The sequence below is a fragment of the Brassica napus genome, chromosome C8, assembly GCF_020379485.1.
Source record: "Brassica napus cultivar Da-Ae chromosome C8, Da-Ae, whole genome shotgun sequence".
NCBI lineage: Eukaryota > Viridiplantae > Streptophyta > Magnoliopsida > Brassicales > Brassicaceae > Brassica > Brassica napus.
In genome coordinates, this window is record NC_063451.1 from 44,185,894 (window position 1) to 44,205,259 (window position 19,366).

The following is a 19,366-nucleotide window of genomic DNA, read 5'->3' on the forward strand; positions in this document are numbered from 1 at the left end:
CTTTTTAGTTTATATAAAATTATAAAATACACATGATATATTTTTTATAAGCCAACAAAACTATTTTATTTCTATCAATATCTTTGTTATTCTTTCTTTGAACTATTCTGGAAATTTAGTTATATATTTAAAAGGCTAATACTTTCAAATGAAGTTTTTCTTATGGGGAAATCACTGGACTAATCCAAAACATTGTGTACAAGAAGTAGAGTGTACGTATTGCAATAATTTGACTTCAATATGTTTCTTTTTCTTTTGGACAAACTTCAATACATTATATAAGTGACTGATAAAATATAATAATTGTTTGAAATTTAAGATGTGCAGTAGAGTGTCCTAGGGTCTTCTAAAAGGAGATTTAAATTCCAAACCTAAAAGCTTTACAAAAGGATTTGCCTGACAGCTATTGTTTTATAAAGCTTTACATAAACATTTGGCAAACGGTTCTTGGGCGCTTGATTCCAGTTTTGAACCACCTATTTGAAGTATTCACATGTCCAACCGTATGAGGTACGAAACTCTCAAGTACGGTTCGGAGAGAGAGAATTGACCTGCCTATTCCGACCGTGGAGAACATGCCATTCAACAAAGAAATTCTGAAATGGCTGAGGCTTGGTTTGCTCAAGCCGCCTAGTATTGGGAACATGCAATAACGCTTACCACCTTAAACTGTGCTGTCAATCAAATCCTACATATACCCAAATTATCATGCTGAAATAGACAGAGCTGGGCCCTTCTAAGGATAGAGTGGTAGTGTGGTACCCAACTCATGACCACCTAAAAATGTGCTATCAATCATACTCTTAACCGCCTAAACTGTGCTAGCAGTCAAACCCTAAATATACTCAAATTGTCAGTCTGAAATGGACCGAGCCAGGCTTTATAATGATATAGTAGTACCCAACTCATGATAAACACAATAAAGATTTACACATGCGCACACACGCAAGAAGTTAAAACGCAACTATTATTAGTAGGAAAGTCCATGTGAGCGCATTAAGACAAATGTTTGAAACATCCCTTTGGTGTTTTGTCTCAATCAATATTTGTTTTTAGAGAAACAAGTTTGATCCCAGTTCTTTTCAAACGCCAATTTTTGCGTTGCGTTTGCATATGAATAAACTATAGAAAGACGATTTGAAAAGTTTCGAGGATAAAGCATTTTCATGTTCTCATAAAATCGTTGTAAAAGCAAACATCAAACGTGGTAGGAACGTCTTTCGTTTGCGTTTAGTTTATGCTATCAAATTTTGCAAGATAACCATAGAATAAGAGCAGAGAGTGGTATCAAGTACAGAGCAGATACCAAATGAGTGTTGCAAAAGTACGTATGAATGTTGAATTCAAAATCACCAGATTGTCAAAATTGATCTTTCAATGACACTGATAACTAAAACATGCATTTCCTTAAAATCTGGAAAACTTAAAGCTAAAAAGTGCATCCACAACAACAACAGTAAGATCTTCATTTGTAATCTGAAAAAAAAAAGAATATGATCACTTATATATAGAACTCTCGAAATATATAGTTCTACAACAATGTTTAACCCTGAAAAAAGACATCCAGAGTTTATTATTATTATTTGTTCCTGAACAAAAATTATAATTCCTCAAAGGATCGACCCTTTATCTCTTTTATTTTGATTAAACCCTAAAGGCAAACTAAGAGTCTTTAATAAGATAAACACAAAAGGCCATTTACCTTTTTCCCATCAAGCTAGGAGCCATGAAAAGTGTTAATTTAATTTGTTTCAGAGTCCTCCAAGTACTGAGAGTTCGAGGCGGCGAGTATCGCGGCTCCAACGCCAGACCCGTCATTCGAATGAATCACCTCCACGCTCTCTGATGCTCTCTGATGCTTCTTCTCCAAGCAACTCGTTCAATGAGCTCTCCATACACTCGCTGAACTGAGTGTAGTGCTCGAACAGTCCACCGTCCATGGCAATCACAGATTTCTCCTGTGTTTCTCCGTCTTTGGGCATGTCTCTTCCTATTTTCTTGAGGATTCCGTGGATCCCAGCAGCAGAAAGACGAGCTTCTCGGGTGGCGATGATGTTACAGAGACTGATCACAACTTTTCTTATCTTCAGAGAAGTCGTAGGGACCTGAGAGTTCATTAATTAAAAGAAACTTTACGTTGAGACTTCATTAATATATGTTTACTGTGAAATCCTTATTGCATATCTGAGATTCTGACCTCTAATATGTGATTAACTTACAATCCGGAAAAGTATCGCTGTGCATAGCAGACATGTTTGGGGTCCTGCATACAGCCAAATCTGAAAGTTGCTTCGATCATCCTTAACTAAAGCTACCAACAAAAATGACAACGGGGAGCTGGGTGATTAACCTAATACTATTATTCTGTGAGCTGGCCGCCTCCACCAGCAACCTAGTAACAAACTGATAATTTTTTTTATCTATTTTATAAAGAATATCATCTGAGAATTTTATATATATATTAAAAAATTATTTTAAATTTACTATTTTATCCTCTATTCACATACAAATAGAGAAATTAGGCTGTATAGACACAAAACAAATGATAATTAAGTATCTAACAAAAAAAAAAGTACCTCCATTATTTCTAAAATATATACTATATTACCTTTATCATCCGGTTAATGTTAAATCAAAATATCTTCTTCTTCTTATTCTTCAATTATCAGTTACCATTACTCTTCTTCCATCTCCGCTATCTCTCATTCCGCCACCGTTGCAATATATTCATCACCAACTTCACATTGTGTTCTGTATTTATCTTCTCCATAAGCACCACTTTTTTCTCTAGTCAATTTTCTTTTTCATAATCAATATCACTTCATTCATACTCAGATTCATCACTGAGCCGCCATCACCACAATCGCCACAACAACCTCTAAATCCATAATCTCTACTAGTACTGTAAATTCATGGTTGTATTATGCTATTTAAACAATTTGTACTATGCTATTTACTTTGTTACTATTCTATTTTAATAATATTTCATATTATCAACTATGTGCATATTTTGATATTTAGGTTAAGGTTTATTTTTTTTTAGGGTTTAGTGATTAGTGTTTTGGGTTTAATTATGGAAGATTTGGATTGAAGTTGGGGTACGCATTATCTTTTTCTGCAATCATAGACACTTCAAAATTTGAACAATATATACTATGTTATTTCGTTTGTTACTATTCTATTTTGATAATGCTTCATATTATGTACTATGTGCATATTTTGATATTTGGGTTATGGTTTATATTTCCTTTTAAGTTTTAGTGATTAGTGTTTTGAGTTTAGTTATGGAAGATTTGGATCGAAGTTGGGGTAAACATTATATCTTTCTCCAATCATAGACATTTCAAATTTTGAATAATATATACTATGTTATTTCGTTTGTTTCTATTCTATTTTAATAATGCTTCATATATTTATGTACTCTTTACATATTTTGGTATTTGGGTTGTGGTTTATATTTTCTTTTAGGGTTTTGTGTTTTGGTTTTAGTTTATGAAAGTTTTGGATTGACATTGAGGTAAACATTACCTCCTTCCACGCAAATGTAAACATTTCACAATTTGAACAATATGTACTATACTATTTGTTTGTTACTATTCTATTTGCATAAGTTGATATTTGGGTTTAGGGTTTATATTGTCTTTTAGGAATTAGTGATTATGTACTATATTGCTAAATTGTCTATCATAAAAGTTATGTTTATGCTATTGTTAATTTTGGACATAAATAATATAATATATTTAAACTATTTTATGTTTTCATTAATAACTATATCATTTACCATGTTATGTTCTATTTATATAATAGCACTATAATCACCATCATCGTCAATATTATAAACACCACTCATTTAACAACAATATTTGTTTTGTTTTATTTAAATGACAGATGTTCTTACCGTCAACTGGTTTGGAAAATGGACAAAACCAAAAGAAAAGGAAGAAAATGCTAGGAGAACTAATAACGTCAGCATCAGTGCTATATTCTTAATTTTCCTCTCAAAATTGGCTATTACACCAATTAGCCCTACAAAATATCAGAAACATATTCAAGATATTGTGTTGATCTGAATTAGTAATATCCACTATTCTTACTAGATTGAATTAGATTTGTGTTATACGAAAATGTATGTTAATGGAAATAATGATTAATTAATAAGTTTTGAACTAGCACAAGTAGCCATGGACATTTGGTTCGTTTTTTTTTTGGTTTTTCGTTCTAATTAAAGCCTTAGGATTCGTTTGAGTTTTAGAAAATTTGGTTTGGTTTTGGTTTGATTTGGTTCGGTTTTTTATTCGATTTGGGAACAAAGTTGAGAACCGCCTAATATCTAAAGTAATTTTGGATGCCATTCGGTTCTGGATTTTGGGTTAACTCATGTTAAAAAAATCAGAAATTTTGGTTTTTCGGATTAAATATCAATTTCGAGTTGTCTGATACAAATTTAGATAATTTTAAATATTTTAGATAAAAAGTGTTTTGGCAATTCATTTTTTTTGATATTTTGGTCTATAAATAATATTTTAAAATTATTTGATTATTTTAAAATTAGATATAATTAATATTTATAAGTATATAAATTATATTAGGATTCGATCGGTCCGGTTCCGGTTTGGTCTTGGATTTCCGATCCTAGAGATATAAGATCTAGCTAGTGCGATAATTGATATAATCTAAACCTGAACCAAACTTTGTTTTTCTATTCAGTCCATTTCAGTTTTTTAGTTCCAGATAGATGTGTCCAGAGGTAAGTACAAGTTAGGGTTACTTACTATATATAAATAAATCAAAACCTAAACCCTAGTTTCATTAGTGTGCTCGGCAGGTAAGCGCAGACATGAATACGGCCAAGGATTTGATCAAGAAAAAGAAGATACAAGGAGTGGTTAGTTCTACCGATTGGTCCAAACTTTCCCCTGATGTTTTGCGAAAGATCTTCGAAACCTTGAACCCCCTTGATTCTCACCGATCAAAACTCGTTTGCTCAGATTGGTATTCGGTCTGGAAAACATGCGATAATCTGCCTCCATGTCCGCTTCAGATCATACACATAGGTGGTTCTCCGATCTTGTCCGAACACCATGTCTACCAACCAGACGGACAAGATTTACACAAGAACCGTCGCCGGATCATACACGAAGAAGGTGGTTCTTCTACCTGGTCGGAAAACACTCACTACCCAATAACACTCGCCGGAAAAAGTCTAAAGAGGAGCTCTTGTATGGCTAGCTACGGGAGTTGGCTCCTGATGGTTGATCATTGTGACATCCATCTTTTGAACCTTATAACGTTAGAGAGGATCAATCTTCCAACAATGAATCTGCCAGCACTTGATTTGAATAATAATTGGGAACGTGGATCCTTAAGCGGGGAAAAAGTGTCGAGAGACGTTCTCCAATGGAAAAACGCAGCTGTTCTGTGGATAGACGACAGGTCAGGTGATTATTTCGTTGCTTGGATATTCCGACAGACTTATTTGATCTCACACAAGAAGGGAGATTATTCGTGGTCGAGTTTCAATATCCAGGGCAAAGGTTCGGGGTTCATGGATGCGGCTTATAGGAACAGTAAGCTTTACGTGTTGACAGTTGATAAGCACATCAATATTTTCGACTTCTCTCTAGATTTACCTAGAAAGTGTAACCTTTGTAAGTATACTCCTTTTCGCTTTGATGAAAAACCGTGGGAAAGTATTTGGAAGACGAGACTAGCTATTAAGGAATCAGGAGAGGTTCTCATCGTCTTGAGCTTAAAAGAAGTGAAGAACGATCAAGAGAAGCTTTTGTTTTACGTATTTAAGATGAATCTTGAGAGTTGCAAGTGGGAGAGAGTGTACTCTATTGGAGACAACGAGATGTTGATTTTTGGTCAAGGTGTTACGGTAAAAGCACCGGTTAAAGATTGTTTTGGTCATGGAATCAAGAGTGGTTCAATAAATTTCGTTGAAGATGATGTTGGGCCAGATCATGATGATGATGATCATGGTTCGGTCTGCGGGGTCTTCGATCTTGCTACAAGTAGAATCGAATGGCCTAAGAGAACATGTTATTACATAAGCAGAACTCAATGGTTTGTTCCTGGAGTTGTTTATTATTAGTCTTTTTGTTTAATTAGTTTTTTCTTCAGTCTTGGTGAAGTGATTTTGTTTCTTTTTTTTTTTTTTTTTTTTTTTTGTCATCCATTTTTGTTTCTTTCAGACGTTTTTATTTATTTGTCTTTTTGTTTAAGTAGTTTTTTTCTTCAATCTTGGTGATTCCCACCCACGTTACTATTGTGGGAGAACATAGAGTTTTCTTTTAGTCTTTTGATTGCAAAAGTGCGGCTGTAGCGATGAATGACTAAATGTGTTAAAATGCAACGAAAGTGCCTTAGAGCAACTCCACTGGTGAATCCCTTAGAGCAACTCCATTGGTGAATCTCTAAGTGTGGTTCTTAGCATTTTTTTTAATTATTTTAATTAATTTTGAAAAGTTAAAGACTTTCACTTTTTTGGGTGTCCATTGGTGAACTCCAAAATGGGGCTTTTAGAAATAAAATAATATTATTAAATTTATGAAAAATAAAATTATATTTATTGAAAAACAAATATTAAACATACAATAATTATGACTGTTGATGATCAAATTTTGCAAATAAATTCTCAATTAAATTTGTCTTCAATCATTCATGTATCCTTTGGTCGCGAAGTTCACTCCAAATGACAAGCATATTACCGAGATTCGTATGCTTGAAAATCCTAATTTCAAATCGATCCCCAAATCGGTTTTAAACCCAAAATCGACCACAAATGTGAGAGGAAAACAGTATGGAACAAGTAGAAATCCATAAATCGAATCCTAAACAACTCGGATTAAGCATGCAGAAATCAATTTACCTTATAGCAATGACGATCGCCGAATCGCAGAAAATTTCTCTCGGAGATTTTTTTTTTTTCTCTCGCGTAAAATGATAGGATTTTTTAACCAAACGAGACTAGAGCAAAGGGAGAACCAGTTACAGCTTGCCACGTCGTTTAGGACTAACCTCTAAAAATCTTTAATTAAGAGGTGCCTCTACCGAAAACACAACATAATATTAATATTCTAATCTATACCGCGTAAGAGGCTGGGCTATAAACTTCTTAAAAGCCAGCGATGGAGCTGGTCTTAGATGATAATAAACGGCATACAGACCAGTAGATTTGTTTATTTTGTCAAATGGTAGGAAAAAACAACTTAAAATCAAAGTTGATAACTTGACATCCAACAGATTCAGCTTTTATTTTCATGAAACGAATAAAATAACTTTTTTCTTACAAAGAGGACACATGTTCGTGACCATTAGCCATTCCTTGATGCATCCGAAGTGAAAGTCATGCTCACATGCATGGCCACATCCAAGTTTTGAAGCGTCATCATTGTACTTAAATTCGTACAGACATACCACACATTTCTCTGATTGCCCCCAATGTTTAAACCACCAGCGTAAAACATCCCTCATCAAAGTATAATAATACCTAACAAGAGTTATATTAATAAACGCAGATAGAAAGAAAACATGTCAAGCGACTCAAGCCCTTGGTGCGGCTACTCGGGTCAGAAAGAAAACGTGTTAGGGTGAACAACAACAAATAGCTGGACTTAACTCAGATTTAGGAAATAAACTATACTCTTTTTCTGTGGTTTTTATTTGTGCATCTGATTTATAAAGTTTTAATTTGATTAAGAAATTAAACAGATATGATTAAATGAATTGCTTGTTAGAACTCGTTTTTGACAAAATGGTTTTAGACCATATTTCGGTAAGTTTTTGGGCGAAGACGTTCGTCGGAATAACCGAATGTTTGACACTATGAAGTAGTGTAACCACATGTCAAAAGCTTAGTGGTTTGAATGAGAAATGGAGATTTAAAGTGGGTTACTTGAAAAGCTTATAAAGCTTCAAAATTTTGCTAAATGTAAAAATTAGCAAATAACCACTTTAGAGATTATGGATTTGGACTATGGTCTTAATTTGTTAATTGGACATTATATCCATTAACTTATTATTACACAAAACTTATGATAATCTTTTGTGTTAAATTGATCTTACACAAAAAAGCAAATCCATAATGAAGTATATTAGTGTTTTTCAGATTGGTCAAACATAATATCTTCATTTTAATCACACAATAAAATCTAGGTGATAATGGTGTTTGACTCATCTTTATTGTGATTAATATATGTATTAAAAGTCTCCATAATGCACTTGTACGTTTTGGTTTTGTAAAAGCCACTAACTTGTGCTTCTCAATCTCTTTTCTATATAAGGCTAATAAGCCATTTAGAAAAACGGACTCATACGATCAACAACAACAAAACCAAGATCCTCCACTTGAATATTTTTTTTAGTTTTTTGAGTCTGAGAGTACAACACAAAATTAGGTTCGATAGATTTTGTTTTTCGGTGATGGTGAACATAAACAATGTTGCAGTTGTATCCTGGGAGTCTGAGCGCCATGAAACCGTCACACTACGAGACGTTTAAAGATTTAAGGAAAGAGATTAACTATCTCGACTCTGCAATTCTTCTTTATTTTTATATTTTGGTATTGTAATTTTAATTTATGTTCTTATTATTCTTTACAAATATCAGTTGTCCTATGGTAGTAAACTAAGGTTCTTACATTGCTATCTTTCGTAACATCTCATCCCTTATATATTAATTGAGAAACACTGCAACATTGTTTTGTAGTCACATGTCACCACGAGAATGAAATTCAGAATTCTTAGAAAAATAGGTTGGTCCATCTTAACGTATATTATATTTTTTATTAAACTAACTATTAAATTGATAAATAGTGTACAAAAGAATATTCTCGCACTTTCCTTAAATAAAAGCTACGAAATTGTCTTATATGATTAACGTATATATGACAATCGATGATTATGAATAATAAATATTTGATAATACCAATAATAAATATTTGATAATAATTTTTGTATATTAGCTCTTTTTTAATTTTATATTATTAAAAGATATTAAACAACCACATTAATCATATAATAAAAAAAATCTTATATGTTATATTTTGAATTTTTAAAAAGATTATAAATTACTAAAAACGTTAAATGTCTCACACTAAAATTTTGTGATCAATGGTTTAATTGTTTTTGGTAATAACAAGATACAAATGATCATAAATCGTATGAATATGAAGTCTCATTTACTAGACATTCATATTATATATTAATATAGTTTAAAATTAAACTATATAACATAGAAAAATATTTAAATATGATAATTTCTAAATTTTTATTGAAAAGGTATTGAAACCTTAATATTTTAATTTTGAAATTTGCATTCAAAAAATCGCACATTAGAAATTTTGTGTTTATCATATGAGTATGAATTCTCAATAATAAATATATATATTAAAATATTATATATATATATATATATGTTCATGTCATTGAAATTTAGTTATATATCATATAAAATAAATAAAATGATTGTTTTGATTTATTTACCAAAAAAATATCCTAAATAAACAAAATGTATTGTTTTGATTTATGTCTTTACTCTAACTTGATTATATATATAATACATAAATGAATACAAATAAATAATAATAGATAAAAATTAGTGTTATATATAACATTAATTGCGCGGATATTAGGCTAGTTTTATTTTATAGTGCGGGGTTTAATACACATTCCAATGGACCATTAATACATGAATAACTATAAAGCTCTTTTCGTTTCGTATGAATGCTAAGGATGGCGCATGCGATAAAGATTTAGAAAATGTGTTTCGTACTTCCGTAGTCAAACTGAAGAAAAAATACAGTCATAATTGGTGATGAAGAAAAAAAAAATCATCAGTGGGAAACTCAATTTGTGAACTCTTTTGCTTTACTTCATCGCTTTCAAATACGGTATTGATTTTAATAAGTTTTAGTTTCTGTTTTTGGTTGTTAATTTCTAGATTTTGATTTTAAAATTTTGGCTTTTGATTTTGGTGTAATTTTTGGTTTATCCAAAAAATATATTGGTTGTTTAATTTAGTTTTTGGTTTCATATATAACTATTCTCTTAAAACTGGGTAGTAAATAATCTTTTACTAAAAATATTAAAATTAAAATTTAAAATCTTATTAAAAAGTAAAAACTTAAAAGTCCTTACTACTATGAGTTATTTTGTAGTTTAAAATTAAACTTAAAATGCTAAGCAAATTATTTTGTTGATTCTTAATAATTTGGAAGATTATTTTTTCTCTCGTTTAGTTTGTTTTCAGAAATATTAATATCTATTCAAAATTTTAAAATTGTATTAAACCAAAGAAATTAAAAAAAAGTCATCGCAATATTCCTATAAAACTGAAAAATTATAGATTTTGGTTTTTGTTTACAAATTGGTAGTTTTTCTAAAAACTAGTTTTACTTAAAATCTTGATCGGATAATTAAATAGTTTTTGAAAAGCAAAAAGCAAAAACCAGTATAAAACCAAAAACGATTCTCACAAATAGTTTTATATTATTTAAAAACTATAGTTAATATCTAATTTAACAAATATTCCTTAACAATTATAACAGTCAATTTTTATACATAATGTATGATATTTTAATATAAGCCACATGATTGGTTAACCAATTTTAAAAGACCAAGTGCGTTGATCTTGGGTTATGGGGTCAACAGAAGGCATATCCTTATCTATTATCATCGCAGCAATTGACAATTAGGTTTGCAACAAGCTCTCCTAATATGAGCACTAGGTGGCCACCACCACGTTACTTGTACAATCGTCCCATAGTCAGATGCAATAATCACTTTGAAATGCGCAAACATCGCCGTAGACTTCGTAAGAACCAAATGAGACGCATACATTCGAGAATGAAATGCTTCGGATAGTATTTTTTTGTAAATTCTTCTGGACGATGATCAATAAATTAAAAATCTCATAAAACAAAAAAACTTCCTTTGTATGAAAATTGATATTTTGATAATTTCAAGCAATCCACACACCACGGATTTGCATTAGAACATCTCTAACCTCACTATATTTTTATTTTAAAATAGAGTTTATAGTAAAACATTCCAGTCACACTCTATTTTTTATTCTATAATAGAGTGAAAAGTGGTTTTACTCCATATATAGATTAATCTTTTTTTTTCATCACTCTATTTTCCACTCTAAAATAGAGTATCATTGGAAAAAACTCAACTCTATTATAGAGTTACTATATTTTGAAATAAAAATAGAGTGAACATAGTCTTACAGCGCTACTTGAGATTTATATGAAAATAATATTTATCATTTTATATTTAGTCCAAATGTATTACAAACACTGATTTAACAATTTTGAACTATGTAAAGTTTAAATGTTATCACCAAATTTTTTTGCATAATTTAAAATCCTGTGTTTTTTTAGTCACCTCAACTTTGATATTAAAAACACAGTTTGAGATACAAAACATGTGTAAAAGAAGATAAATTTTCGGAAGCAAAACCGGCAGAAACACAGCTTCTCCATAAGGATATTTCCAATCCACAGTGCTATTTTGTGTAAAAATCATACTATTTTAGTGTAGTTTTAACACTAAAAATATTTCTTTCTTCAACTATAACACCGAATTTTCAACCAAGAAAATATTTTTTGATTATTATATTAATAAAATAAATGAATAGTGTTCATCGTTGGGAATAGAATAATACCAAATTTGGTGCGGGACGGTAGGATTTCAGTAAAACGATGAGATTTTAGAGTTGAGTTGAAAAGGTTTTGGTGTAAAATTACACTGAAATAATGTTTTAACGTCGTACTGGACTTGAGGGATGATTGGTTGGATGTAGAAAGTGTCTTTAACAAATAAAATAAAAAGTGAAAGTTTAATCAGTTACTGTATTATATTTTTAGTTATTTATGATAGTTATGCACCTTGAATGAGCACCGAATAATACTATGTGTGGAATGTGGTTAAATAGAAGGGAAATTTGGCCAAATAACCAAAAAAAAAAATTATAATTCATTAACTAACCAATATCCCATCATCTCTTCTTCTTTTTATTCTTATCTCTCTCTACTTTCTTACTACAATTTTTGTTTTGTTTTTGTTATTTCACAAATAAACCCTAAATAGAACATTATTTTTTCAATAATATATTATTATTTTCTGATTATTAATTGGTAATAAAATTTAATGAATACCAACTTTACTTGGGAGTTTAATATTTTTTGAATATAGTTAATCAAAATTCTTTTTTAAACAAAGTTAATTAACTCTTCTTTGATTTCTTAATTACTTTTTCACTATATTTTCATTTCTAAGTGCGTTACGACCAAATCTATTTATGAGTGTATATATCACACTAACACTACGGGGACCAAATCTATCGAACACTATACATATCCACATCTATTTTGTATGACATACGTACAAAATAATTTTCTTTACCATCGAACTTCGCTTTGTTTTTATTTAAAGAATTTTCTTTACCATCGATACTTCGCTTTGTTTTTATTTAAAGACAGTGAGCTGGCGTCTTAAATATCCAAACGTAAATTTTTATGATCGTATGTCCTCTGCCAGATTCTAAGAGCATAATTATCGCTGGATAGGTTTTAGAGTTTCTTAATTTTTTTTTTCTTTTTTTTTGTTTTTCTTTGTCCAAAAAAAAAATTAAATAGTAACTAATCGCGGATCGCCACGTGTCAGTGGGGTCCGCGAACAGTACATAAAATTGATCCTTATTTCACCACTTTTGTCACCGGTTTTATGGTGATATGTGGAACCCACCACTAACTTTCTGTGTAAAAACTCTTTTAGAAACTAGCGATGTTGATGGTCTAATATGTTTAGAGAAATTGGTGCGGATACACCCAAAGACTCACGTAATTTGCCATATGTTTTTTTAAAATATTTTTCATGACCATAATTTCTTTGTGTCCGTAGATCTCCTTATTGTCTCTTCTCTCTTCTCTATGTTCTAATCTCTTTATCTCTCGTATCTCCTCTCTATGCAAGCTTAAATTAAATCAAAAATCTCTATTTTTTTACTATGATTCCATTGACACTCATAATGCTAATCTTATTATCTCACCACCAATTCCACTGTTTCCAATTTCGAATTACAATCAAATTTTATAAGCTTCCAATCCCAATAATAATTATGTGTCGTGGCATTTTTCTGAGGTAGTTGAGTGACTTGCTGACCTTGACGAGTTCGTCATCTCATCGAAGAATTTGTTATCTCTGTTGCGGATTCATGGAGAAAAGGATCGGAAGATCTCGGGAAGAAGAAAGCTTGAAATCTACATTCCTTTCCTTAGATAACATATACGTTAGTAGGTATTTCATTACTTACCTGCTCTTATTTATATTTTAATGGATTCTTAATCGATATATGGAGTGTTAGTTTTTTTGGGTTATTTGATAGATAACTGATTAGCTGTTAATAGTTTCATTAACCGATATATGATTTGTTAGTCGATACATTTTGTTTGATACATAGATTTTTAGATGATACATGAATTATTAGCTGATATGTTAGTTGGTATGTAGATTGTTACCTGATATGTAAATATTTAGTTGATACATTATTTGATATCAAATAATAAATATTCATTATTAAGTAATTGATTCTTTTAATATTGATAAATATTTTCTTAGTGGTCATTGGTCGTCCAATTGTTATATATATCTTAAAGAATCGATAATTTATCCAACTGATATGATCCTTCACAGATAACAATTAAATAATTTATTCATTATATTAATAAACCGATAAATGTGATATTAAGAACTGAGAAGAGTTCCTCGGAGGATTAGATGAAAAAATAGAATTGGGTGACTGAGAAATTCAGAGATTGTGTGAAAATTGATAAATATCTCTTAGTGTTCAGTTAACATAATGTTTACCCGCTAAATCTAGAGTTACATGTTTTTGATAAAGCAAGAGGACATTTTCGTCTCTGCGGTATCAAAAAGTTACTCATTTTTGGGTTATCCATAGCTATGAATATTCTGTCAATTTGGATTTTCGTTGGGTATATTATCCCAATTGTCTCATGCGTTTATCTTAATAATAATTTTCCTGAACACTTTTGTTTTTTTTGAGACATTAGTTGTGTGCTTGGGTAGGTACCCAGATATAAGAAACATACGATTGTTCGTCCATTAGCTACGTTCAAATGTTTTTGTATCTATCTTAATATCTATTAACATTGTCTTCTTGTGCATATGATTGATATCTGTGTGGATGACCTTTGTTTATTATTCTAAACGTATATTATTAGTAAAATTGACTTCTGCTTTTGCGTTACAACAAACTCCAAGTTGCACTGCATTTTATATTTTCGACTTCAGCACAAGGACATATCTGATAAACTAATACTGTTATGTGAATTGAATAATATGAGATGCATGTATGCTGTAGAAGTTAACAGATTTTGAATGACAAAAAAAATTCTCCAAAAAAAATTACAAAGAAAACTAAAAGACAATAATGACAAAAATAAATAATGTGAAATAAAAATTTGAATTTTAATGAAATATTTCGTTGAATCGGTTGGAAACATTATATATCCCGAAATACCAATATGTAAGAAATGAAGTATCCGTCTGGTTGTTGACAAAAAAAAAGAAGTATCCATCTGGTTGCCCTTTTTCAAAAAAAAAGTATCCATCTGGTAAGAGATATTAGGATGAAAAGTTATTATATTTACCATTCACTTTGAAAAAAATATCCTTATTAAAAATGGATGACTCATCCATACTGGTGTGTCCCCTCCATGTGAGGCTATAAAAGATGTTCATTTTTTAACATTTCACAAATCGTTTTCCCAACTCAACACAATGTCTACATTTCACAGTCAGAAGCTTCTTAAGATTATTGTATTTAGTTTCATTAGTACAGGACTATATGCTAATCTGTCTTCTTTTGTCTTTCTATCTATCTAATTGGTCACAACTCACAACGGTGTTTATTTTAACGTCGGTCACAACAACAGTGGTTCGCTTCTTCACATTTTTGGTGGTATAAAAGAAAAAGCAACTGATACGAGTGATAACCATTATGATGGCAAAATAGGAGAGGCAATGGGAACACTATTACTACTTTAACATTATTTAGAACGTCATTATTGGTTGAATTTTATTTAGAGTAGTTTACAAATATAATATTAATATTTAAAATATAACTAATTAATAATCAAATTTAAATTTATAAGTGAATATAAACCAGTAGTAAAAAACTAATAGAATTTCTCAACAATTACACAAAAATTCTTAGTTGAAAACTACCTTCTATGTGATAAATTGACTGAAAATCATATGTAAATACATATAAAAGTTGAAGTGTGAAGATTTTAATTTATAATTTATAATTTGCATACAATTTATATTGAATATTAATTTTTTAAATTGGAAAAAACAAGACATTTAAAATTTTGTTTGTTGGGTTATTTATTTTTAATTGATCATAAAATTATCAAATCAAATTATTTTTTATTTTGCTTTGGCTTTACTTTTAACCGAATATGAATTGATACAAAATGTTATTTTTCACTAAAAACTACAATCTGAACTAACCAATAACTAAGGGGGGTGCATTCAATATAATATTTGAGGTGAATTTGTTTTTAAGGAGTTTTAGATCATTTCAATAAGTTGCAGAGATTTACGTGATTTTTGTTAAACCACTCTAGAATATAACCTAAAACCATGAGATTTGAGTTTTAATTTTTTTTACTAAGAAACTCCACCCAAACACCCTAAAATCACCTGAAAACTTTAAAACTCCAAAACTTAAAATATTTTCAATAACAGTGGATTTTAGAGTATTCTACGAAATAAATGTTAAGTTCAATAACAGTGAATTTTAAATGAGTTTTTAAAATTCATGTTTGAATAACAGTGAATTTGTCATTTTAATACAAAGCACCTAAAATTCTCAGTTGAATACATCCCCTAAGTTAGATAAATCTTTATTCTCTTCTGATTATTTTTGACATAATTTTAGTATTATTGTTAACACAAAAGAAAAGCATTTTTACAAAAAAAAAGAAAAAACACAAAAAGAAGAGATTAATAGATTATTTTACCACTGCCACCTATAGCCAGATCCCACGATTATCAAGTATATATATATATATTATTATTTTTTTTTATATAGCAAAAAAAAAATATTTATCTAATTTTATAAATTATATAAATAGAATGATACCTGTTGGCTGTTGCTGTCGAAAAAGAAATGATACCTGAGAAAAAAAAATATTTATATTCTTTTCATTTATCTTTCTTCACTTAAATACATAATCACTTATAGTATAATATAATATTATATGATTTACGCTATTTTACTATACGTAGTATAGTAAACCGTCAAAAATCAAAACACATACCGTAGATCCTAAAATCTACAATAAGAATTTGATAGTGATCGGGAGTTCAATCTAGGGAAGAAATAACGTGGGCAACGATATCCTCAGAACACAACGATATAATCAGGTCTGAATCGTCGAAAATGAACTATATTTGTAGGTCGAATATCATAGAGATATCAGGAGAAGGAAGGATGGTGACTGAACTCGAGATCGAGCTGCTTACGTACCCGTCAAGGGATCAAGTCTAAACGTAGTTCGGTTATCATCATCTCAAAGGAGATGTCGGTTTCATTGGCCTTGAGTAAGATGTCGGCCTCGTCTGTCTCGTGTGGGGCATCGTTTACGGGTGAGAATAATGAGCTCGGGATCTCGGATTGGCTGATCACGATCTCGTAAGATCGGGTCTCGTGTGAACAGCCTTGCTTCTTAGCGCCTCGGAATACATGAACGTATTCGATTAACGGAACAAACTCTTTTGACTTCTTCTCTATAATAAATAACATATAATTATAGTGGGAATGATTTGGTACAAATCATGGTCCAACACATACTATTATAAATTAACTAAAATGATATAAAAGTAAAATATATCTTATAAGTTTTAAATTATAATAAAAACATAATATATTTGACCAAAAAAAAACATTGTATAATTTTTATAAATAAAATTAAATCTAAAGTTCAATGCAACCAAATGGTTTTGGCCTAGTGTTAAATGAGTTCAGTTGGAGCTTTCGTCCTGGGTTCGATTTCTTTTAGCTATCCATAGACGCCTTAACTGGCAATGCCTTAAGTGGCAAAAAAAACTCGGATTTTTATGGGCTTCATGGTGATTAGTCATTGGATCTAGAAAATTTTTGGGATCACACCAAAGTTATCAAAAATAATAATAATAATAATAATATGATATAGTAATATGGTGTATTAGTTTCTTATTTTTCGTCTAAAACCTACTCTCTCTGTTCCCGAAAGTAAGATTTTTTAGAGTATGCACGCTTATTAAAAATTTAATAAATATTTATAATTTAATTTATTTTTTATTTTATTATACAATTTCCAATAACTTTTCACCAATGAAATTTAATCAATTCAAATATTCTCAATTAATGTTCTTCAAAAGTATAAAAAAATATTTTAACAATATAAAAAATCTATCGAAAAAAAATATAAAAAATCCTAGTTTCTGACGGAGGAAGTATTCAATTGTCGGTTACAATATTATAATAGCTATGTTTTTAACTTTTTGTCCTATTATTAAGGTTAAGCAAATTCACTCTATTGCAAACCACAATGCTAATTTTTTCCGTCATACGTACGTCATAAGCTAAGCACGTTTAGTAAAATTATTTGAGTATATAGCACGAGGTCTTCGATGAAGAGTTGAAAACGAAACAGTAACTCAGACGCAAAACTCCATAAAAACCTCCTGCCCCCACACAAGCCATATACTCACTCACTCATCATTAATCAATGCTTCAACTACACTCCTCTCTGTAAGAAACCTCGACACAACCATCTCAGCTTCATTCTCTTTCCAAGTTTCAACATTCCCCAGAAAACAAGAGACAGACAACTTTAATCAGGCTTCTTCTAGTTTGATCAGTCTCAAAGAACGATGAGTACTAAGAAGAAAGGCAACAACTTTAAGCTTCTGAGTTTGTTTCTTTTTCTGGGAACATGCGTTGGAGACTACGGCATTGGAGTAGGAATCGGCGAAGGTGGAGTTTGGGTCGGCGGCGGCGGTAGCGGAGGCGGCGGAAACCCTAATTCCGATCCTGGCTCGGCTCCCAAGCAACAGACGAATCCAGCTTACAGTGCACTCCAATCCTGGAAAACCGCCATTACAGAGGACCCATCCGGTGTTCTCAAGACATGGGTTGGCGAAGATGTCTGTTCTTACAAAGGAATCTTCTGCTCAGGCTCCTCCGTAACCGCCATAGATCTGAACAAAGCAAATCTCAAAGGCACCATCGTCAAAGACCTCTCTCTCCTCTCCGATTTAACCATCCTCCACCTCAACAGCAACAGATTCTCCGGTCAACTCCCAGATTCTCTCAGAGCCTTGTCTTCTCTCCAGGAGCTCGATCTCAGCAACAACGGATTCTCAGGCTCTTTCCCTCAAGTCGTACTCTACATCCCCAACCTCGTCTACTTAGATCTCCGGTTCAACGGCTTCACCGGTTCGATTCCCGAGAGTCTATTCAACAAACAGCTAGACGCGATTCTCCTCAACAACAACGGCTTCACCGGAGAAATCCCCGAGAATCTCGGATCCTCGTCCGCCTCGCTGGTTAATCTCGCCAACAACAAGTTATCCGGCGAGATTCCGACGAGTTTCGGCATTTCCGGTTCGAAATTGAAGGAGGTTCTGTTTTTGAATAACCAGTTAACCGGTTGTATACCGGAATCGGTCGGGTTGTTTTCCGACATTGAAGTGTTGGACGTTAGTTTCAATTCCTTGATGGGTCACGTCCCCGACACGATCTCTTGCCTGTCGGAGATCCAAGTTTTGAACCTCGGACACAACAAATTCTCCGGCGATCTTCCCGATTTGGTCTGCTCCTTGAGGAATCTGTTGAATCTCACCGTCGCTTACAACTTCTTCTCCGGGTTTAGCTCGGAGTGTTCGAGAATCAGCTTCGGGTTCGACTTCGCCGGGAATTGTATTCCCGGCAAGGGCTATCAGCGGCCGCAGCCGGACTGCTCGGTGATTCCCGGCGGCTCGTTGAGTTGCCTCAGGATTCCGGCGCAGCCGCTGACGTGCGCTGCGATCTTGGGACTGAAGGCGACTTCATCGTCTCCATGAAAATAATAAAGTTGGAAGCTTTTTGATTCTCTCTGTTGTTTGCGAGATTTGTTATGCTTTGTGACTGTTATTATGATAGAAAATGCCAAAAATGGTTTTATCAGTTAATTATTAATCAGGTGATTTAGTTTTTTTTTTGTATGATTGATTACTTGAAGAAGTCTAGAAGCTTAGTTCTGATTCTCTGTTTTGTTTTCTTCTAATCGGATCTTTCTGAC

The 19,366-nt window shown here is 31.7% G+C and overlaps 2 protein-coding genes across 2 annotated transcripts; both read left to right on the plus strand.

Annotated features, from left to right (window-relative positions):
* Window positions 1-1,409: 1,409 nt before the first annotated feature.
* LOC106365300 (putative F-box protein At2g04810) lies at window positions 1,410-8,833 on the plus strand. The gene has a single exon (XM_048765118.1). The coding sequence runs from the start codon at window positions 4,838-4,840 to the stop codon at window positions 6,095-6,097; it is 1,260 nt and encodes a 419-aa protein (XP_048621075.1). The 5' UTR covers window positions 1,410-4,837; the 3' UTR covers window positions 6,098-8,833.
* An 8,537-nt stretch (window positions 8,834-17,370) lies between these two features.
* Window positions 17,371-19,330, plus strand: LOC106368928 (leucine-rich repeat extensin-like protein 4). The gene has a single exon (XM_048765119.1). It carries the CDS (start codon window positions 17,958-17,960, stop codon window positions 19,146-19,148), a length of 1,191 nt encoding a protein of 396 aa, XP_048621076.1. The 5' UTR covers window positions 17,371-17,957; the 3' UTR covers window positions 19,149-19,330.
* The last annotated feature ends 36 nt before the right edge of the window (window positions 19,331-19,366 follow it).